Genomic DNA, 23693 nt, shown 5'->3' on the forward strand with positions numbered 1-23693 from the left:
CCGTCTCTGTGCAGTCGGTGAGGGGGATGTTGGAGAACCCGACTGAAGCCGTCAACGACCTCTCTTACTTCGACTGCATCGACAGCGTCATGGAGAACTCCAAGGTGGGAAAAAACATCTTTCTGTCCTTCATTTCTCTCTCCCTCCTCTCATTTCTTTACTGGGTCTATATTTGAATCCTTCCATTCACTTTCTCTCTGTGGAGTGGATGCTACTTAAGCTTAATTTTTAATCCTTAAGTGTAGTGGAAACCTTATAAGACCATCAAAACCACAAAAATTAGAAAATGTACATTATGTTATTATATACGGACACGACACGGCTACCTCAGTCGTTCTATTTATTCATTTTTTGTTGTTTTGTCTTTTATGGTCATGCTTTGTACTCATTCCTGTGTTGTGTCATTGTCTTTGCAAATGCAATGAAGATATTTTTATACACTGCAAAAACTGACAAACAGTTATTTTATCTTGTATCCAGACTTATCAAGCTTATTTTTTTATTTTATTTTATTTTTTCAAAAAAATCATCGGCACATAATTTTACCGGTTTCAACAAATGTGACTTTTTTCAGGAGAATGTAACTTGTTTCAGGACATTTACTTGGTGGAAATGAAATTGTCTTGGAGAAAGTTCCTCGTTTCAATATTTTCTTCATTGGTTTATGATGATTTCTTGAAAGAAGCCATTTTGGCATGTATCAAGTGAAGTGTATTGAAACCAGCAAGATTATCAGCCAGTGCAGTGAGATAATTTGACTAAAAACATCATAAAATAAGCTTAAAATCACTGGTCATTTTTTGCAGTGCAACTAAATCACGTCTTCTTCCCAAATCTTTCATGTTCCTGTTGACAGGTCCTTGGTGAGTCCATGGCCGGCATTTCCCACAATGCCAAGAACTCCAACCTGCCAGAGTTTGGGGATTCGGTCAGCGGCGGCTCCAAAGCCTTGTGCGGCCTCACTGAAGCAGCTGCACAGGTAAAATAACATTATTGTACTATCATTATTATAATATCAGACTCTCTAGTCTGAAAGAGAAACCAAAGCATTGACACACATAGCATGCAAGCAAGATTCACGCTTGAACATGCTGGTGTAATCCAGTCAATGCCAGGCTTCAGACACTGGTGATTAATATCTTGAGCTACCAATGTGAATCACATATGCAGAGGGAGGAGTTTGAGTTGGGAAGCAACACACTGGATATCATATGGATATGGAAATGCTTTACATGCATATCCGTCGTTCACACATCCACATTTTTTAAGGCCACTGCAGAAACCTGAGAGCAACACAAGCTAACCTCATGCTCTGCGATTATTTTACGTAACGCCTTCAGAGACTCACTGAGTCATGCTTCGCAGAGCAGTTCAGTTCAGTATTTTGCTGAACACGCAACTCTCTATGAACCAGTAATCCCTTAGAATAACCTTACATTTTCATTAATGCGCCCCTTAATTCATGCAAAATCCCCTTAAAATGAATTAAGGGAGTAATTCATGGAGGAGACCCCATTGAAACCTCCTTAAACACCCCCTTAATCTTGACTCCTTACTTTCTAATTTAATGAAAAATTCAGGGAGACAGGAACTTTTCCATGAATTTCCACTTAATAAACCTGTAAACCATGCACAAAACGCATGAAAAATTCCTTAATTACTAGTGTTTCAATGAATCAACCCATGAATAAATCCCTTATAAACCCATGATACTAACATTACTTTTTTTAAAGCTATGTTATTTTTAATGGATAATTCATGTTTATGTAATGGAGAAATGAAGGACAATTCAGGGATAAAATTAAGGGGTTTGGTGTAGTAATGTATGTGTCTTGTTCCACCACAGAACACAAACATTTCTGCACCACATTCAGCACAACATTCATTCTCTAAAACTGTATTTGGCCCATCGTAACACCATCTGTCACCATCTATTGCTGTGCCCATGTAGCCACTAATGCATAACTTTCTCTGGCACTATTTTCTTATAGCCAGCAATGAGAAAAGCAAAAAGCAATGAGACCATATTGTCTGGGGAAAAAAAAACTCTTGTCTTATTGTACTTGAAGTCAGTTTTATTTTCACTTTGTGCATCTTGATTTTATTGTATTTTTTTGATAAAGTATGAGAGTTGCATTTTTCAGAGATGGTTAGAAAAAAAAAAGTTTAATTTATATATATATATATATATATTTTTTTTTTCTAATACCTCAGTACTATGAGAAATATGTCCTGGTAGTACAGTTAGAATACAGTAAACCTAATGGCTGCTCTACAGTTGCCACACCAGTCTTTTATCCCTTCAGAAGCATTTTTATTGAAATTTTAAGAAAATGTGAATATACAGTGATACATACTGTTACCGTCTATGCCTCAAATTATACCATAATATACATTTATACATTTTTGGGCTCTAGTTTCTCTAGTAGCTCTAGTTTCATCCTGCAAATGACTCTCTAACATGTCTGTGATAGGCTTGTGCGATATCCCAAATTTTATATTGCACTACTGTCCCGCCAAAATATGGCGATATACAATATTATCGGGGGGGTTGTGTTTTTCTTTGGGGGGGTAATCTATTTAATTTCCTCCAAATTACATCAAATTTCTAGGCTATAATGGTTATATATAAACGTTTGTTTTTTTTTCATTATTATTCATGAAATATCCTGTGGTGATTGTTGTTGTAAACTGATCAGTGATCTGTCCATGTTGGCAGGCTGCCTACTTGGTGGGAGTATCAGACCCCAACAGCTCAGCAGGTCAGAACGGCCTAGTGGACCCCGCCCAGTTTGCCAGGGCCAACCAGTCCATTCAGATGGCCTGCCAGAACCTGGTGGACCCAGCCTGCACCCAGTCCCAGGTAGCTATCAGTCAGTGGTGTCAGTATCATCTTTTAAGTCTCTCCTTAAAGGATAAGGCTGGTGTTTTTTAATGCATTTCTTACCATCAACAAATCCTATGAAAATAACAAAATCAGCAATGATTTTGTCTTGCCAACAAGTCTCGTCCATGTAGCCGGTGCCCAATAAAGCCATGTCCCAGCAGCCATAGAACTCCATTGTATTAAAAAAACTATTAAAAACCCGTCACAGAGCCATGCCGTTGCTCTGGGCAACATATTTCATCATCACGATGCACCGGGCCGGCCGACTTTTTCCTCAAACAACTTAATAAGCCGGCTGTAAACACTTTGCGATCTCAGGAAAGTAGTTCCATAGCACCGAAAATAGTCCCCGGCGTAATGAAGAATTTGTTCCCATTTGAATTTGATTTGGTAAAAACTACAACAGCCTGACTTTTCATGGTAACAGTTAGCGATTTTTAAAATTGAAACTACGTCTTTGTGAGCTGTATTTCAAGGTTTTTAGCTTACAATTGGAGCCAATGACTTCTGGGTTGATTTTGGTATTTTCATAGAATTTGTTGACGGTAAGCAATGCATTAAAAAAAAAGCAGCCTTATCCTTTAAAACATACTTTTTTTATGTCTTGTTTTTATTATTTTATTTTATCTTTTATCCTTGTCTTATTCTTCTAGTTGAATACCTTTTTCTCCGTTTTGCTTTTATTCTTATGTTTTATGACAATTTTTGAACTCTGTTGGTGTTTTTATCTTGTTTTGTTAAGCACTTTGTAACCTTGTTTTGAAAAGTGCTACATTAATAAAATTATTATTATTATTATTATTATCATTATTATTATTATTATCACACCAATATGTACAATCAGACTGATTATTGCCATAATCAATCTAGTCCATCATGGTTAATGAGTGTCATTGCTTTTGAATCCTTGAACCTTTAATAATAATAACAAATATATATTAAAAATAAAAATAATAATAATAATAATAACCTTTATATTGCACTTTTCTAAACAAGCGTTGCAAAGTGCTTTCTAAAACAAATAATATTTATAAATCTAATAAAAGAGTACTTAAATCAGGACAAAGCAAGAGTAGATAAAAAGACAAATAGAGAGTAAAGAAAAAATAAAATAGGAGACTGGATTTCAAACGGGGATAAAATGGGACATAAAAGTACATTATAAACATGTTTTCCTGTACAAATGTGCTTTGAGAAGTGCTCCAACTAATAAGGGGTTAAAAAGTCTGATATATAGCTGTGTGCCAGACCCTGATATACCTTAAAATTTACCAGTAAAATCTTCAAATCTATTAACAAACAGGTAACCAGTGAAGAACTGCTATAATAGGAATTATATGATCCCGTCTTCTTGATCTGGTTAAGGGCCTTGTCACTGCATTTTGCACTAGTTGTAGCTGGGAGAGGGATTCCTGACTCAAGCAGGAATAGAGGGAATTACAATAATCTAAACGCAAAGTGATAGAGTCAAGGACAACTTTCTCAAGGTCAGCAGAGGATAGAAAACAAGACTTGATCTTGGAAATATTTCGTAAACAACAAACAAACTGAAAAGCAAGATTGGACAGTATGAACAGATGGATTAGGAACACTAACAGTGATTCTAAATGGGATTTGCTAGGAAACGGGGCAGTGTATATGTCCATGGGATGGTAAGGAAAAGTAATTTCCTACCATTTCCTTTATCCACTTCCCTCACTTCACTCCACTCATTTCTTCCCCCAGGTGCTCTCCGCAGCTACCATTGTTGCCAAGCACACCTCTGCGCTGTGTAACGCCTGCCGCTTGGCCTCCTCCAAAACACCCAACCCCGTTGCCAAAAGGCAGTTCGTCCAGTCGGCCAAAGAGGTGGCCAACAGCACGGCGAACCTGGTGAAATCCATAAAGGTGGGTGGCTGGAGTCCGCCTCATATCCCCACTGCACAGCGGGAAGCCCTCAGACAGGGTTTTTATTTGACTTGACTTGACTTGGGTTCTGGTGACTTGGGACTTGACTCTGACTTGTACTTTGATGACTTGAAAAGGTTTCTAAAGTCTTGACTTGAGATCTTGTGTTTGTGTAAATGACTTAGATTGAAAGTGATGAGATTTGTTCCAGCAGACAACTGAATTTAAATTCTGTTTTCTGAATTTGTATGGAATGATTGAATTTATTGAAGTTGAAACTGATTATAGAAATCAAACTCATGATGCTCTTACCAAGTTTTTATCATATTAAAACCATATTGCATTGAAAAATCCTAGATATTTAGTTTTCTTTAAGATATTAAATTGATACTGGACTCTTGATTTGTTCTGACTTGACTTGCTGTTCTACATTTAGACTTGCGACTTGACATTAATGACATGGACTCGACTTGGACTTGACTTGGAAATCTACATTTAGACTTGGGACTTGACTTGAGACTTGTGCCTCAAGACTTGAGACTGACTTGGGACTCGAGCAAAGTTGACTTGGTCACACCTCTGCCTCGCATCCTTGATTTGTATTTTTACTTAAAATTCACGATGAGGTCTGTCTAGTGCCAAAGACGTGTCAGTGGAGTCATGATCAAAATGGCGTTACTCCTGCGCAGGCTTTGGACGGAGCGTTTAACCAGGAGAACAGAGAGAAGTGTAAGGCCGCCACCGGGCCTTTGATAGAGGCTGTGGACAACCTGACGGCCTTCGCCTCCAACCCGGAGTTCGCCAGCGTCCCTGCCCAAATCAGCCCTGAGGTACGCCGCCGGTCACAGCGGCACCCCCTCCTCTCCAAACACTCATCTGCACATCATAACCTCGAATCAATTCATAACTGCATTCTCACATTTTGCATTTTTTTGGCTGTATTCTGTGCAATTTAAAAGAGCTTCCAAAAGACTCATCATTCACTTATCATTCACATTTCTTTGAAGCTGATTAGGCTTGGACCGATATTCAATATTATGGAATATTGCGATTTTGTGAACATTTCCGGCAATATTGAATATCCCATAATATAATAATTTCTAGGCTGTTAATAATAATAATTATTAAATTTGATGTAATTTGGACGAAACCCCCCCCCCCCCCCCCCCCCCCCACGATAATATCATATATTGCAATATTTTGGCAGGACAATAATATAAGTTCTGTAATACAGTGCCACATTCAATGAATAATTCCATCTTCTCAAACATTATCATGTCCCAGACCCCCCCAAGTAATCCCACATGAGACCACAGAAATTAAACTATTGCGTATTTTGCCGGGGGAAACACCCTAAAGGACTTTGAGAACTGATACATTAAGCAATTCAGTATTTCTTGCTACAGTTGATCATTTTCACCATGATATCCGTTGATCCCGCCCCCCTCCCCCCCTCCCCCCCCCCCCCCCCCCACACACACACACACACACACACACACACACACACCTCTCCCGCAGGGTCATGCAGCCATGGAGCCCATTGTGGCAGCGGCAAGGACAATGCTGGAGAGCTCGACCGGCCTGATCCAGACCGCCCGCTCCCTGGCTGTCAACCCTAAAGACCCCCCCAAGTGGTCGGTGCTGGCCGGACACTCCAGGACTGTATCCGACTCCATCAAGAAACTGATCACCAACATGAGGTATAATAATAATAACAAAAACAACAACAACAGTAATAATGTTTATATAGCACATATATCGTAGTGCTTTACAGGAAGACATAAAAACAAGACTAGTAAAATACATAATGAGGGGATAAAGGTAAGCACAAGCAAGAGAAAATACTTAAAAAGAAGAGTAAATATATACACTGCCTGTCAAAAGTTTGGACACACCTGATTGAATGTTTTTCATTCTCTTAAAGCCATTTTGATCTAAAGGCTTCTGCTTAAATGCTTGAAATGTGTTTCTTAGACAAATATAAATAGTGAAGTTGATCCTATGTATGAATTTCTTTCCAAAGCCTTTTGCCTTTCCATCAAGGCAAAGGGCGGCTACTTTAAAGAATCTAAAATATAAAATAGTTTTGATTTGTTTAACACTATTTTGGTCACTGCATAATTCCATTTGTGTTATTTCATAGTTTTGATGTCTTTACTATTATTCTAAAATGTGGAAAAATAAAAATAAAGAAAAATGTGGTGTCCCCAAACATTTGACGGGCAGTGTACATAAATTAAATCAGATTTTAAAAAAACATACAAAACACCACACGATTAATAGTGAGCAAGATCATAAACAGTTACATCAACACAAGGCTATGAAAGTGCATTTTAAGAAGTGATTTAAAATATGATGCTAACTTAGCAAGCCTAAGTGCAAATATTGCATTCATGTCGGATGTACTTTTGATTTGATTTATACGTCTGATTTGTGTAGTTGGACAGCCGACTCATTTGCTTTTTGGTTGGAAATAAAACCAAACATGGAGATGATGAAGCATAATATCTATTCTATATAATTCCTTAAAATAACCTTACATTTTCATTAATTTACATTAATTCAGCCCTTAATTCATGCAAAATCCCCTTAAAATTAATTAAGGGAGTTATTAATGGAGGAGAACACCCCCCTTGACTCCTTACTTTCTATTTTAATGAAAAATTCAGGGAGACAGGAACTTTTCCATTAATTTCCACTTAATAGCCATGTAAACCATGCACAAAAGGCATGAAAAATATCGTAATTACTAGTGTCTCTGTGAATCAACCCATGAATAAATCCCTTATAAACCCATGACACTAACCTTACATTTTTAAAGCTATGTTATTTTTAATGGATAATTGCTTATGTAATGGAGAAGTTAAAGACATTTCAGAGATAAAATTAAGGGGTTTGGTGTTATATTGATTGGTTGGTTTTCTTTGCTAGAAAATATCTCTAAGATTCTCTCCCGTCATCTGTGTGTGTGTGTGTGCAGAGAAAAGGCTCCCGGTCAAAGAGAGTGTGACGAAGCGATCGAGGTGCTGAACGGCTGCATCCGCGAGGTCGACCAAGCCTCCCTGGCTGCCATCAGCCAGCAGCTCACACCCCGAGAGGACATCTCCCAGGAGGTACACACACACACACACACACACACACACACACACACACACACACACTCTGTCACTCTCTCTCTCTAATGTACCTGCATTTGTGGCATGAGTGCTGTATGAACAATATTGTCAAAACAATTGGAATTTTTCATAAGAATAGAAACAAGAACAAGAATAGAACAAATGGTAGACAAATGTCACTCTTGTGTGTGTGTGTGTGTGTGTGTGTGTGTGTGTGTGTGTGTGTGCTCTACGAACCAGTAATCCCTTAAAATACCCTTACATTTACATTAATTCACCCCTTAATTCATGCAAAATCCCCTTAAAATGAACTAAGGGAGTTATTAATGGAGGAGACCCCATCAAAACCTCCTTAAACACCCCTTAATGTTTGACTGCTTACTTTTTAATTCATTAATTAATCATTCATGTAAAATTCATGGAGACAGGAACTTTCCATTAATAACTCATTAATAACCCTGTAAACCTGCACAAAAGGCATAAAAAAAAAACGTAATTACTAGTGTCTCTGTGAATCAACCCATGAATAAATCCCTTAAAATCCCATGATACTAACCTTACTTTATTAAAGCTGTTATTTTTAATGGATAATTAATGTTTATGGAATGAGAAATTAAGGGCATTTCAGGGATAAAATTAAGGGGTTTGGTTTCATAGTGGTGTGTGTGTGTGTGTGTGTGTAGGTGTGTGTACTTTATCGATGAGGGATCTGGGTTGCTGTGTATTCACTCCCATAGGAACATTGCAATTCAGATTGCACTGTTCCTAATATCTACAGCATGTATTAGCAGCCATAGAGCGGCAGTATATTCATAAACCCATTTTGTCTGTGTTTGTGTGTGTGTGAATGTGTGTTGCAGGCTCTCCACGAACAGATGGGTGCCTCGGTCCATGAGATCAGCAACTTGATCGAGCCTGTGGCCATCGCCGCCCGGTCCGAGGCCTCCCAGCTCGGCCACAAGGTAAAACACAGGACACAACGCTACAGAGCTGATGAGATGCGACTGCTTACATGCTTGTGGTCCAACTGAAAGAAGAATAGTGCTACATGGACATAGGTTAAAGTAATACTTAACTTAGTTTTAACATGGGGGTTATTCGGCACTCGACCGCCATGAAAACCAGAATATAAACTACTCGCCAAGATCAGATGCAGCTGGATGAGCTTGTAGCATTCCGATTTTATACTTCCCATTCATTTGAATGAGGCCACGAAAATAGACTGAACATAATTTTAGAACATCATTTTGCCAAATAGCATTTTTATTGATAGAAGAGAACATAGCGGAGGGATGCCATTTAGGAGAGATAGTTTGGGAAATACTAATTCTAGTATAAACCAAGGATAGAAATGCGAAATGAGGGCAGATTAATTACTTTTTTATTGTCTTAAAAGCGGGATATGTTGGGGATATAAGTTTTCAGGCTATTTTTGTGGCCTCATTCAAACACTACAAACACTACAAACTCGTCCCAGCTGCATCCAATCTTGTGATTAGTTTATATTCTGGTTTTCATGGTGGTCAAGTGCCGAATAACCCCCATGTCAAAACTAAGTGGAATATTGCTTTAAGCCTATTCCCAAACCAAAAAAGTCCTTTCAGTCTTTCAACTAGCTACACTATAGAGCTTTATCCTGTTTACAGACATGCAGCTGTAAAGGAACAGTATTTTTTCAAAAACACACAACACAATTATCGTGCTTATCACTTGGTATTGGTGTCAAACTCTCCATACCTTATAACTCATATTCTCCTGGCCTTTCTTTCCCGCCTACTCGTTCAGGTCTCTCAGATGGTGAGCTACTTTGAGCCCCTGATCATGGCAGCCATTGGTACAGCGTCTAAGATCGTCAGCAGCCAGCAGCAGATGGCTGTCTTGGACCAGACCAAAACCCTGGCGGAGTCGGCTCTGCAGATGCTCTACACCGCCAAGGAGGCCGGAGGAAATCCCAAGGTATCGCACGCATATATAAATGTGATGTAATGCGAGTCTGTTAGAGGCGGTTGTCATGAAACCTGGCCAGATGAAACCTCTCTCTATTTTGAGTCTTTGTCTCGGAGGCCATAACAGAGCAGAGAACTAGGAGGAAGATGCAGTCTATACTGCGATATGATGGTCATCTACAGCGGTGATTCTCAACCTTTTTCATATCAAGGACCCCTAGTTTAGTACACAGTAGAGCCACGGACCCCCATTTGATGAGATCTTTATTGTTAGATATCATTTTGTCCAGAATTCCATGACTATCTGTATTGTAGGTAGAGAGATAACAGTGAAACTATGATCAAAACAGTCACTCTTCTACATTTCTAATTGTGTTAACTTCTTGTAAATAAAATAATGCTGAAGTTTAACAATTCAGCAATTTCCTCAAGGACCCCCGGTGGTCCCCGGACCCCACGTTGAGAACCAATGATCCACAGAATTGTACATTTGCTGACTGTAGAAGCAGCTTCAGTGGCCAGCTGGATCCTCAGAACGGTTTATTAATAATAATAATAATAATATAATCATAATCTTTATTTATACAGCAGCTTTCAAAACACAGCTACAAATTTCTTTGCAAAGGAAAAAGCAAAACAAAATCCACAGCAAAAGCAATAAAAGCAAGGTAAGAAATATAAACGTAAGGCAAGAATCATAAAAGGGAGGTCAAAAACAATAATAAATACTCCTCACATAAAAGCAAGTCTATAGAAAATAGCTTTAAGAAGTGGTTTGAAAGATCCTCAGGCAGATCCTCAATCCAACATAGTGATTGCTTCTTGGGCCCAATTGTCTTGGTCAATGGTCTTTGTATTTATCGTTGTCCTCTGTAATCCTGTTATTTGTGTGCACAATGACTATATCAGCTTTTAATAAAATGTATCTAATCGTTCTTGCCCCAGGCGGCCCATACCCAGGAGGCCTTGGAGGAGTCGGTGCAGATGATGAAGGAAGCGGTCGACGACTTGGGTGCCACCCTGGCCGAGACGGCCAGCGCGGCGGGTGCCGTGGGCGGCATGGTGGACTCCATCAACCAGGCCATCAACAAAATGGAGGACGCGCCTGCAGGCGAACCCGACGGCACCTTCGTCGACTACCAGACCACCATGGTGAAGACGGCGAAGGCCATCGCCATCACCGTGCAGGAGATGGTAAGGTGTAGTGTGTGTGGGCATATGTGTTACTACCCTACCTTGATGGATGCACTTAGTGGCTATTGGAAATCGACTAATCTGGTGATTCCTCTGTCCTCAGGTGACCAAGTCCAACACCAACCCTGATGATCTGGGAGGATTGGCCAACGAGCTGACTAATGAGTTTGGAGAGCTGGCCACTGAGGCCAAATATGCCGCCATCACCGCAGAGAACGATGAAGTAAATGGGACTGACCTCACCTCATCATCTTGGCATTAGACAGTCGACTCCAGAATTATTGGCACCCTTTATGAAAATGAGCAAAAATGGCTGTAAAAAATTAAATTTATTGGCACTGAGCCTCTTCCTGTAATGTCTGACAAGGTTGGAGAACATTTTTGGGAGGGATCTTGGACCGCTCCTCCATGCAAAAAATGTCAAGATCCTTGATATTCTTAGGTTTGCCCTCTTCAATTCAGACCACAGGTTTTCAGTAGGGTTCAAGTCCGGAGACTGTTTTTTATAAGAATTAGTAAAAGTAAGTAGTTCCCCCAAATGCTTGAGCAGAAAATTTGAATCAATATGTGTATTGTTTATTTTATACAATCATTTATGCTCATGTTCGTGAAGGGTGCCAATAATTCTTGAGTTGACTGTACATGGACCATTCCACCAATTTCCTTTGTTGCTCATGTTTAAAGTCAGAATTCTGAGGTTTAAAGTCAGAATTCTGAGGTTTAAAGTCAGAATTATGAGAATATTTAATCTCAGAATTCTGACTTAAATCTCAGAACTCAAATAAACTTTTCACGTGGCCCTAGTCCTCTTCCGTATTGATCTAACTCCCTCTTCCTGTGTTTGTGTCCAGATTGGTTCCCACATCAAGAAGCAGGTGGGCGAGCTGGGATTCACCTGTACCAGCCTGGTCACCAAAGCTGGAGCTCTGCAGTGCAGCCCCAACGACTCTTTCACCAAGAAGGAGCTGATCGAAAGCGCCCGCAAAGTCTCCGAGAAGGTCACACAAAAACTAGCCGCTTTACTTCCAAGTCCTACTGTAGCAAAGTGCTGCTTTTTTATATTAGGAATGAAGCGGGCCTGAAAATCTGAAAAGTGTATGGACATTTGTATGTTTTGTATATTTGTTGTGTTGTTGATCTTCCCAAACAGAATCACATGGTCTAGTTGACCAAGATAAAATTAGATTAGATGAAACTTTAATGATCCATGTGGGGCAAATTGGGTTGTTGAAGCGGCAAATAGTAATAGGATACAGCAACAAAACTGATTGATATTACCTGGAAAAAAAACATGATTTATAGAAATGAATACAAATGGAGTTATATGTTTTTGCACACAAACTCTTGATATATATCTATATAATTTTGCTGTCGGTTGCTGTCCGCGGCTCGACTCATCAACGTTTTGACACCAAGAGCAGGTGAATCCCATGTATGTCAAATCTCATGAAATTTGATACACATACCTGTACTCATGAAAATCCCAAATTTGGACCAAATTACTTCCGGGTGGGCGTGGCCTATTACATTTTAGGTTATAACTTGGCTTGTGATTGGACGATTGCTACGAAACTTGCTGGGCTCCTCAGGAATTCTATTTGGAACATCCCTACCAAGTTTCGTCCCAATCAGTGAAAGTAAGGCCGAAATGGCTGCGATAATAACCAAGTCTCTCATAGACTTCCATTGGATTTATAAGTCAGCCAATGAAAACAGTAGAAACTCCATTCAACTTTCTAAATACTTGTTATGGCACACTGATCAACTCAATCTCACAATAACAACTTTCATACTGTCTGAGTTATACAATACATTGATATCAATGAGCCGTATCCACTTCCATTGTATACGTAAGCATTAGCCTACATGCAGCAGAATCTTCTTTCAACCTTTTAAGTGCTAACTATGAGATGAGTGTATCTTTTCTTCTTATTCTTTAAAAAGTCATCTTCAGTCAAATTGGCGTGTTGAGCTCGAAACACTACAATATCAGTTCCAGTCATATTCGATTCTTCCTCTTGCAGGTGTCCCATGTATTGGCGTCCCTCCAGGCAGGTAACCGGGGCACCCAGGCTTGCATCACAGCGGCCAGCGCCGTGTCCGGCATCATCGCTGACCTCGACACCACTATCATGTTCGCCACTGCTGGTACTCTCAACAGGGAGAATGCAGAGACCTTCGCCGACCACAGGTACTAAACACTACAGGGACTCCCCATGTGACCATGTTATCGCCAACTTGTAAGACATACTGTAAGATAAGTAAGATACAATTAGATTAGATTCAACTTAAATGATCCCTGTGGAGAAATTGGGTCATTGCAGCAGGAAATGTAACAGATACAACAAAGAAAAATCAAAAATAAACAAAAATAGAATATAAATATAGCAAATGGGGATTATATACATGTGCAGCTGACAATCTTTTCAATTGCATAAGATGTAAATCATTATGTATTCTTATTAGAGACTTAATCGCTATATGTACAACATGATGTGTGGCAACTTTGGTAAGTAAATAAACAACAATAAGCTAATAAGTGAAAAAATAACATGTTTATTTGAACGCATGAGTGGGAATAAATGCAATAAAATCTGCTTTTGTTTAATAGCTGCAAAATAATGTCAAAGCATTGACATTTGCAGAAATCGGGAAACCCCAAATGCAGAATATATTGGTGTATCAATTTCTCATTCTATTTTAAATATTTGTGCGATGTCAAAACGAGGGGAAACCATTTCCTTTCCTTCTCCTTGGAATATACAATATCTACGGTCCATGTTGGTGACTTTATGACCTCAATTCATCCAGAGAGAACATTCTGAAAACAGCCAAGGCGCTGGTGGAGGACACGAAGCTGTTGGTGTCTGGCGCCGGAGCCAGCCAGGAGAAGTTAGCCCAGGCCGCCCAGTCCTCGGTCTGCACCATCACCAAACTGGCTGATGTCGTGAAACTGGGAGCCGCCAGCCTGGGTGCCGAGGACCCCGAGACCCAGGTAGGGATAGGAGAGGAACTGCCTGTCAAGAAAACAAGTGAAAAATGTAACCTCAAGCAGCAAATAAAGGGTTCAGGTCGGGACACAAAGATTTATTTAAGACAGCAAGACAGTATCAGCCTCTTGCTCCACAACCATCTTTTCGTTCCTTTACTCCATAAAGGTTGTCCTAAGACTAGCCTTAGTCCTCCCCGCCCATTGCTGCACCTACCCTAAAATATCCCTATGCCTAAGCACTGACTGGGCCAGCTGAACCGCTTCTCTTGGTTTCCATTTTCGGCCCGCTGGCACAGTAGGTGTGACACTGCTAACTGTTAGATCTTTCAACTCTGTCAATGTCATTTTGAATCTTACTTTGGCACATTTAAACTCCTCTGTCAGATTAGATATACTGTAGACAGTTCTAAAATCACTTTCCCATACAAAGCTACACTGCCAAGACATGGTGGGTCTCCATTTCCTAACACATGAGCTAATTAGCCTTTCGTGTAGATGTCTCCAGGGGTTAAATTGGGATTTGGAACGTGACCCCATCATTTTTGACCTGTGATTATGCCTATCTATTGAAGAAACAGAAAACAAAGACAGCGTCGCTCACATATTCAAGTGCTTACCTCATCAGGTCGTCGACCAAATGTGCTCACAAACCCTAAAATATAAAAAATCCAAAACACAATGCACTACCACTGCCAGGAACGGACCAGTGTCAAGCCAGCTTGAATAAAAAAATAGGATTTCTGGTCCGGCCTTATACTTAAGAACTGGTCATTATAACCAACTGCAAAAAGTGTTAGAACTTTTCTCAGAAATGGTCTTATCTTTTGAGATCAGTGTTGGCACCATAGCAAATCTATTGGGCCAGACATGTGAGTGGAGGCACCAGAGCAGACTGACTTGGGTTCAGTTTATTTCCTCCTAACTTCTGTCAAATGACCGAAATGTAGGCAGAAAGTGCAGAAAATGCCCCTACTATAAGATCTCACCACAGTCCTTCCTGTTTGGCTGCTATATGCTATATCTTCATATTATATATAAATATTGGTTATTAGAAATATTAGTGCAATGTAATATATTCAGGATGACTAAGTACTATACTTCCACGCGTATACATCTACATAAGGATTGATATTTGCTTACTTATTTTGTGCTTGGTTAACTGGTTGAATTTCCGATTTGTCCAATCATCTGGTATCTTTCCAGTCTGATCTGCTCCATACTGTTGGAATACATGTTCTCTGCATCAATCTATATGTAATCGTGCCACCGTTTATTGTACATGCTAATATAAGATGGAGAAAAATACATGTGTCTTGATGCATACTCCCTCAGCAAAGGCATCGAATATAATACAAAACAATCTGTGCTGCCCCCTGCAGGTGGTCCTGATCAACGCAGTCAAAGATGTGGCCAAGGCCCTGGGTGACCTTATCAGCGCCACCAAGGCAGCGGCGGGCAAACCTCACGACGACCCCACCATGCTTCAACTGAAGAACTCTGCTAAAGTAAGATACATACTAAGATATGATACAAAATACTAATTCGCTAAAGATGAATTTTTTTATTTTAAAGGTAGTATTTCAGCTTACCTGAAGCATAATATGCTTTGTTAGCCTGGAAGCTAGCTAGCGATAGCATATCTGGGTGCTTTACCTTTTGTTTGTTATTCTGTCGTGACTAGTTAGCCTTCTAGCTAACCGATAGCAATAATAGGTGGCTTGTAATTAGTGAATATGTTAGCTAACCTCCATAGAAATATTTCCTACATGTTTTAATTCATTATTTTGATATTGTGCTTAATATTAGCCTTTTTGATACATTCTCAATTTGTAGCCATCCAGCCTAAAAATTGAGAATGTATCAAAATAAATGCAGTTTGGTGGGTAAAATGTATGTCAAAGTGAAGAGTGGCAGTTAGCATACATAAAATATACCCTCCTTTATCACTGCAAAATGCATTATTGAACAGTTTTGGCATGCCATCAATGTAATCCAGTGCCATAATGTATGTCCTGGTTGCTGTAGGTGATGGTCACCAACGTGACCTCGCTGCTGAAGACGGTGAAGGCAGTGGAGGATGAAGCCACCAAAGGCACCAGGGCTTTGGAGGCCACTATTGAACACATCAAACAGGAGCTGACTGTGAGTAACCACATTCAAGGATGCTTGTTAGTTTGATTAATATAGTCTTTTAATTAGAAGGCATGGAGAGTAAGAGAATGGAATGAGTGGCATTAGAAATAGAACTGAATGTTAGTCTATTTTATTTATTGTGTCAGTAGCTGGGTTTCCATTCACTTATTTTTATGTGGAATTAGAAACACTGAATGAAAATGGCAGAATTCAATAAAATTTCCTCAATATCATATATCTATAGGTCAAAAGTGGCTGAACTGTTGTCTGTAAAATGTCTGTCCACCACAGCCTCCAGAAATATGACGTCTCCACTGTGGTTGTATGACCATTAGTTGGTACATTAGAATATTGCCAAGTCCATTTCTTCGTTTTTGTCATCACATGAAAGCATGAAATGCGGGCAACATTAGCTGGCACTAAAGAACATTACCAACTGCTGTTCTACTGATGAAATCTAGAAAGACTCTTTCCATTTTTCTGGTGGATGTGTTTTGACATTCAGGAAGCCAATTTATTGAATTCCCAGCTGATGGAAACACACCTAATTTGCATGTTATTCTTTGCGATATATTAGCAGAAAATGCACTCGACAGTTGATTGGAAGTATTTCATGAATATCATCCTGGTTTCTCCACTCAGGTGTTCAGAAGCGCCGACCCACCACCAAAGACAGCCACACCGGAGGAGTTCATCCGCATGACTAAAGGCATCACACAGGCAACCGCCAAGGCAGTGGCCGCTGGGAACTCTTGTCGCCAGGAGGATGTCATCGCCACCGCCAATCTCAGCAGAAGGGCCATCGCTGACATGTTGCACTCCTGCAAGGTACAGGACAGAAAGGCATTCAAATGGCCTTCTCCTTAAATTAATAAAATGAGGTTAACCCTAACCCTCATGGCAGGGAGGTGGTGCCAGATTTCCTATCTACTCATTTATCCTACCGGACTGAATCTCCAGTTAACACTATGAGCTGAATGACCATACCTGACACTCACAGGAGAACCATCCTCATCCGGTTCACAAGTTGGGCAGGACTACATTGGTGGCTCCAAACATAGACCAGGGTGTTGTGCCAAAGTTTGTATCCCCTGCCTTAAAGTGTGTGATGCGCATGCATTTGCTTTGGCTGTAATGGTCAACAATAGCAAAACGCAAATCATTTTCCTCTCTCCACACGGGTATCGAGGGATTTCAAAAGAAAAGATCACTGCTCTGGGAGTTTATGTGTAACAAAGACATTTTAGAAAGTCAGTATGGTGCAATACATCTGCAAATACATCTGCAAAACTGCAGTACTGCAAACTGACGCTTGGTTTTCGCGTTCGGAGGTCACATGTCTTGCTGCCATTTGGAGCCATTGATGTGCAAGGTTGCCTGACAAAGCTTTAATTATTCAGTATGGTACCAAATAGTCATTTTGGATGCTTACTTTTTCCATATTAAGTTCATAGGTTGATATCTTTCCTTGTTGTCCCTTCAGCAAGCTGCCTATCACCCAGAGGTCAGCAAGGAGGTCCAGATGAGGGCACTACGTTATGGCAATGAATGTGCTGCTGGATACCTAGGACTACTGGAGCATGTGTTGGTGGTAAGAGGCACACACACACTCTCACACATGCATTCACCTCCTTACAGCGCTACCCATTCTTCCTATTATATCCTTCCCCAAAAAGCATATTATGATACACAACTAAAGAGAAGTAGAAATCTGTTAAGAATTCTGCAACCCTCCATGATACCAGCCATACCTCAACCACTAGCTCAGCCAAGAAAAGGTCATGACAACTAAGTGACCGTGTAAACATCAGCTGTGTTATGGTTGACCCGAACAATCCAATGGACCGTGGCAGTGGGTTTCCAAGACCTGTACTGGTGACCAGTGTGACCTGTGAAAAGATCCAGTTACACGGAGGGCATCTGAAGACCAACAAGCTTCCTGTCCTTCACCCCTTCCCCCATGTCACTTCATTTGGAAGACAGCCAGGAGTGAAATACTGCCTTAACAACCTGGCCTCGAGCCCCTGTGTTATTTTAAGCTTTATGCCCTGCCAATGAAAACAGATAGCTGCCTTAACCACTTACGTGTGTGCACTTCATCATTTTTTAAGAAAAAGTAAGATTAGTAAGTTTGTGTTATTAAAAGGAAGAGGAAAATGTACTCTATCTTGACAAGTAATAATCCACGTCATCGTCATCGAAATAAATGTCCATTTCGCAATAGTCATGAAAGCTCCCCTCCGGCACAGAGGAAGTGACAAATTTTATGTTTCCTGTTCATTTGGAATAAGAAGAACTGGGTAATTAGCATGAGCAGTGATAGCCAGCATGGCTGAACAGACAAAGAAAAGAGCGCCACCTACAGAAAGTCAAACTGCATCAACAGAAAATCCAAGGAAAAAGACGTCACAGTACTGGACACACTGATTGACAAGTGATCTCAGGGAAATGCTGTGCTAAAACACCACAGGGTCACAGATCACATGAAATTTCCACACTTGTCTTTCTTATTTAACAGGGGTGCAGTATCACAAAGTGGTCTGATTAATGGGAGGGGAGGGACGGGTGGTATTGGGTAACATCTTTATTGGGATTGGGTTTCTCTGTTGACCAGTGTATAGGGAATCCACCATTGATCTCCTCAGACATGGACCACTTAAGAGTTGAATTAGGTGGCTGGCTGGTGGTCATATGTCACTTAGGGCAGCGGTATACTAACAACAATGTCAAACTTTAATTTTCAAATATTTTTATTGCATTTTGAATAGTATTTTAATAGTATCAACTTCATTACAAAAAAAACACAAAACAAAACAGGACAGGACAGTCAGACCAGCAACCAGTACTGTAACTGAACATAATAACATGGGATGGGAGTGAGAGTTAGGGGTGGGGGGGTTAGGGGTTATCTTGTGCTTGGACAGGAAATTCCTTATCGAAATAATTCATGAATGGCTGCCAAACATTGTAAAAAAAATTTAGGGGGAATACCTCAATTTTTCTAACTTCAGGTGAGCCATTACTTCCTCCATCCATCGTTTGTGTGTTGGAGCTTTAGCTGCCTTCCAATTGGCAAGGATCAATCGTCTGGCTAGGAGGGTGGTAAACGCAACTGTATCTGCCTGATTTGCTGAAAGTGTGATCTCCTCGGGTGTGGTACAGAATATTGCCATTATAGGGTTAGGGCTAATCCCTTTGTTACAAACATAAGAAATGGCATCAAAGATGGACAACCAGAAGGAGCTCAGCTTTGAACATGACCAAAACATATGACAGAGGGTGGCCTCAGTCTGGTGACATCTTTGGCAGGTTGGATCCACATCTGGATAGAGCTTAGCGAGTCTACTCCGGCAGAGATGGAGTCTATGAAATACTTTAAACTGAATCAAACCATGTCTAATACAAATAGAGGATGAGTTCACTCCTACCAGATGTGACATTGCCCATTGCCATGTCACATCTGGTATCTGCAAGTTCAGATCTTCTTCCCATTTTTCCTTTATATGTTGAAGGGAGGGGGAGGATATGCTTTGAATGGTGTCATATATGAATGACACAGCCTTTTGATAGTGGGTCTCGGTTGATGCAATCATCAATCCAATTTGTCTCTATAGGTGTTAGGGAAGGCGAGAAGTATTTCTTGATGAAATTGCAAATTTGTAAGTACCTAAAAAAAATGACAATTTGGAATATTATGTTGGGTCCTTAAATATTCAAAGGAGACAAAAGAATCATCTTTGAAAAGATCCCTTACACATTTAAGTCCTCTACTAGTCCACAACTTAAACGCTGAATCCATGAGAGAGGGAGGAAAGTAGGGGTTAGCTAGAATAGGGCTTGAAGGTAGTGGTTTTTTGTGTCCAAAGTGGACTCTAAATTGTGTAACAAGAGGAAGGGTAGGCAACAGTTCATCTCCCATCATCATTACTAATACGGGTGTCCGCCAAGGCCGTGTCCTGAGCCCCTTCCTGTACGCTCTACACCAATGGCAGTCACAGCCCAACTCCTATCACCACATATCTGAAGTTCTCTGATGACACTCCTCAGTGACAACTCCCTGACAAAATAACAGATGTCCATCACCCACTTCACCGCTCTGTGCAATACAAACATCTCAATGTCCCAAAAAACTAAAGAACTCATTAACTCATCCACAGACAGTACACACTGCCCAGCCGCCATAAATGCAGATGAAGAAGAACAGGTTGAGGCTTTAAGGTACTTTGGCATCACATTGGACTGCAAGCTCAGTTTCAACCAACACCATAAACGCTGTCAGCAGAGACTTCATCAGAAACCTCAGGGCCCTTGCAGTCCAACCATGTCTCCTATCATCGAGCCACTTCTCACATATGATGCCTTTTGTCCGTACAAACCTGCTAAAATTAGTTTACACAGCAAGTATACTGTGGCTGTCATTTCCTTTATAGTTGCGAATAACGGTTTTGTCTCAGATAAAGTACAAACTTCCACTAATATCACCAAAGCAATATCTCACAGAGCGATGGCTGCATGGTTACAAAGGCAAATACCTTTGCATGTCAAATGTAAAGGCAGTCATGTGTTTGATCCACCATTTTCTTTCCTCTTCCCAATGCTCTGTCAATATTCCTTCACTGTTGTGGCTCACTGGTGACTGTGCTAGCCGGTGAGTAGGCCACATGATTGACCTGCACAAGTGTGGAGCTGCATTTGTTGAATGCCCCAGGACATACTTTACACCCCAGCAAGCCTACAGAATACAGCGTCAGCAGCATATTAGCAGATCCCAGACCAGCTCAGCTCACAGCATGGAAGAAAATGTTAACATAACCTCTGGTGGTCCGCACCTTAGTTTACATTGGTTTACATTTACATTGAGGGAATCTAACTTTACTGGCCACGTCAAGATGCAGCTTGATAGAGCTGAATCAGTCAACATAGTATATGTTCACATTAGAAAGACTGTGTGTTCACACTGTGAGCAACTTGGTCACTCTATTCCGACCGATTGTGGGCGGTGCCAGAGGCTCAAATTACATCTATGTAGTCGTATGCAGCTACAAAGTTTTGAGCAGACGAATCATGTTTTTTTTGCCTTTCATAACATTACATTGGTTTGATGAGTTAACATAGTTAGCTAGCAAGCGCTAATTAGGTAGCATTAATCGAAAATAAAAACTACTAAAATACTTGACTTCAGAGCTTACCATCAACCTGATGATGGATGAAACTATTCTCCAAGCATCGTTTTTGAGACGGTTATTCTTGTTCTTCCCTAAATCAGATTGGTAGAGAAACAAAGAGGCGCAGAAATCTGGTTGGCTGTTGATGGGCCGTGACCATAACAAGTTCAGCCATGGCCAACTGTTCTCAGCTGACAAGCTTGGTGACCTGTCCACACATCGGCCGAGTTTCCCTGGTCGCTCAGTTCAATAGGAAATGATTGGACTTCCAGTGACTTGTTTATTGTGTTGCTCACAATGTGAACACACAGTTAGTTACATTTTTGTTGCATGTCTTGCCATCAGATTAGTACATGGCACACTAAGTCTTCTCAAAACCTCATATCACAGGTCAACTAACTTTATCTGGAGTTGTCGCATGGAGTTTCATGTATCTTGTCGTGTGACACCGAACATGCCATATGTCCTATTTCCCTGTGCCCAATACTGTTTTAGCAATGGAGGTGATTCGTGGGGAGTTCAGGTAATGGGTTGGTCACAGCATGTGTGAATGTGTCGTCTTAACGTGTGTCTGTGTCAATGTGTCTGTACATGTGGTCTGTCTGTGAGCATTCGCATGCACAGTATGTATTTGCGTTTGGCCGTAGCATTAGTTTGGCCCATTGCATGCATTCCTGTGCAGCTGCATTCATGCCCCCCCCGTCTTTTCACGGCAACACATCTGAATGAACTTGAGCTGGGCATTGACTGAGCCCTGTTAATGCCCTGCACCTGTCCTGCACTGCTCCAACCTGGATATGGCCAGCGGGACAGGACACTCTGAGGACACTGACGTAAACTAGAGCTGCAGCTGAAACCCAAACCCAAACACATACAGTATATGGGCACCAACAATTCAAACATAAATTACCATTATTTTTTACAGAGAATGTCCTCATTGGTTGGATGCAAAGATTTCAAGCTTGTAATGACTACACATTGTTGGGCATATTATTGGTATGAATGTACTGTCTCATTTTGTCCAAAAATTGTACCTTTGATGTGAGAGCCTGAAATTATACAAGTTAATATATTCTTCTGTAAAGGTATCTATTAGTTGGCAAAGTGATCAGTGTTCACAGCTGATGAAAGATAGGTGTCGTCTAGCTTAGCATGTGAAGGCATTTTAAGAGGACAGGCACTCTTGAGCAAGTCTGAGATTTGAGTAACACAGGGTAATATATTAAGCGTCATTGATGCAGTGCAGTACAGTGGCTCAGAAGGCCAATTTGAATAAATCTGAGGCAAGATGTATGACACTTTGTTTTGCCTCCACCAACAGATCATCCAGAAGCCCACCCATGACCTGAAGCAGCAGTTGGCCAACTACTCCAAGCGTGTGGCCGGCTCCGTCACTGAGCTCATCCAGGCTGCCGAGGCCATGAAAGGTACTTTGACCTTTGACCTCTTCAACGACAGAACCACGTGCCCAACTTGTGGTCCTCCCCGCCTCTCTGGGGGGTAGTTCATGTCTTTATTTACACTCAGAATGGTGCCAATGTCATTATTCATTTGTCTTAATGACATGGCTGAATAGTTGTAAGCAGTGTATAGCTGAAAGTACAGTTTTAGTACCTATTCAAAATTAGTTTTGCCACATTTTGTCAGAATGGTTATATTCTGAGACATTTATTTTTGACAGGGAAAAATAAAAGTGAAGGTCAATCATAATTTCTAATAATGACATACTGGCAAAAAAAGCCAATACTGGCCAATAATTTCAGCTGCTGGGAATATCTGTGGAGCTGAGAATTAGAAAGGAGAAGATGGCCTCGTGTTTCTTTCTAATGGCAGCCTTGTTTTCAGTACTGGCTCTCAGCTGCTGCCTTAGGGTTCTACTGTTTCACACGGCTATCTTCGGGGATCCATCTCATAAATGTCAAGTTCAACCTGCATTGTGCTCAAGGCAATACCATGAACACATCATCCACCCAAAAAGAGTAATCTTCCTCAAGTCTTATTTAAGAGACATGAGCTGCAGCTGAATCCCTGTTGCCATGTCCATGTCCTGATTTAACAGATGATGCAAAAGGGAGAGAGAGATGAAAGAGTATGTGATTGATGTGGCTTGCAGGAAGTGTTAAAAGCCACTCCCCACAAGATGGGAGTTATATTGCCAGTATTAATATTTCAAATCTGCACATATCATTACCTACTATCCACCTCAACTATGTTTACATATTCAGGTAATGCAAAACCTAAGGAACCGTGTAAATGTGCCCCTTCAAATATAGTAGGTATTCTTAGTGGAAGATTCAACCAGTTTTGTTCACCTAGTTTATTTTGTGGTTTTATGGTTATTTTATGTTATGTCACTGTTGTGTTTTTGTGTTG

General features: G+C 40.6%; 1 protein-coding gene and 1 long non-coding RNA gene across 2 annotated transcripts in view; one reads left to right on the forward strand and one right to left on the reverse strand.

Moving 5' to 3' along the window:
- tln1 (talin 1) overlaps window positions 1–23693 on the forward strand; it is a 93852-nt gene that overhangs the window by 62715 nt on the left and 7444 nt on the right. The window contains exons 33-51 of the mRNA XM_071926126.2: window positions 15–104; window positions 857–979; window positions 2720–2863; window positions 4613–4774; window positions 5464–5604; window positions 6293–6474; window positions 7755–7887; window positions 8751–8852; window positions 9676–9846; window positions 10782–11030; window positions 11134–11253; window positions 11882–12028; window positions 13055–13221; window positions 13842–14025; window positions 15402–15527; window positions 16048–16164; window positions 16798–16983; window positions 17639–17746; window positions 22642–22747. Of these exons, the coding sequence (XP_071782227.1) occupies window positions 15–104; window positions 857–979; window positions 2720–2863; window positions 4613–4774; window positions 5464–5604; window positions 6293–6474; window positions 7755–7887; window positions 8751–8852; window positions 9676–9846; window positions 10782–11030; window positions 11134–11253; window positions 11882–12028; window positions 13055–13221; window positions 13842–14025; window positions 15402–15527; window positions 16048–16164; window positions 16798–16983; window positions 17639–17746; window positions 22642–22747 (2758 nt within the window). The remainder of the gene's footprint in view (window positions 1–14; window positions 105–856; window positions 980–2719; window positions 2864–4612; window positions 4775–5463; window positions 5605–6292; window positions 6475–7754; window positions 7888–8750; window positions 8853–9675; window positions 9847–10781; window positions 11031–11133; window positions 11254–11881; window positions 12029–13054; window positions 13222–13841; window positions 14026–15401; window positions 15528–16047; window positions 16165–16797; window positions 16984–17638; window positions 17747–22641; window positions 22748–23693) is intronic.
- Window positions 13148–14772, reverse strand: LOC144541759 (uncharacterized). Its single transcript, XR_013506848.1, has 3 exons — window positions 14640–14772; window positions 13828–14047; window positions 13148–13280 (listed from the first exon to the last, which is right to left on the reverse strand). It is a non-coding gene; the product is annotated as an uncharacterized LOC144541759 (long non-coding RNA).

The sequence above is a fragment of the Centroberyx gerrardi genome, chromosome 2 (genome assembly GCF_048128805.1).
Source record: "Centroberyx gerrardi isolate f3 chromosome 2, fCenGer3.hap1.cur.20231027, whole genome shotgun sequence".
Taxonomy (NCBI): domain Eukaryota; kingdom Metazoa; phylum Chordata; class Actinopteri; order Beryciformes; family Berycidae; genus Centroberyx; species Centroberyx gerrardi.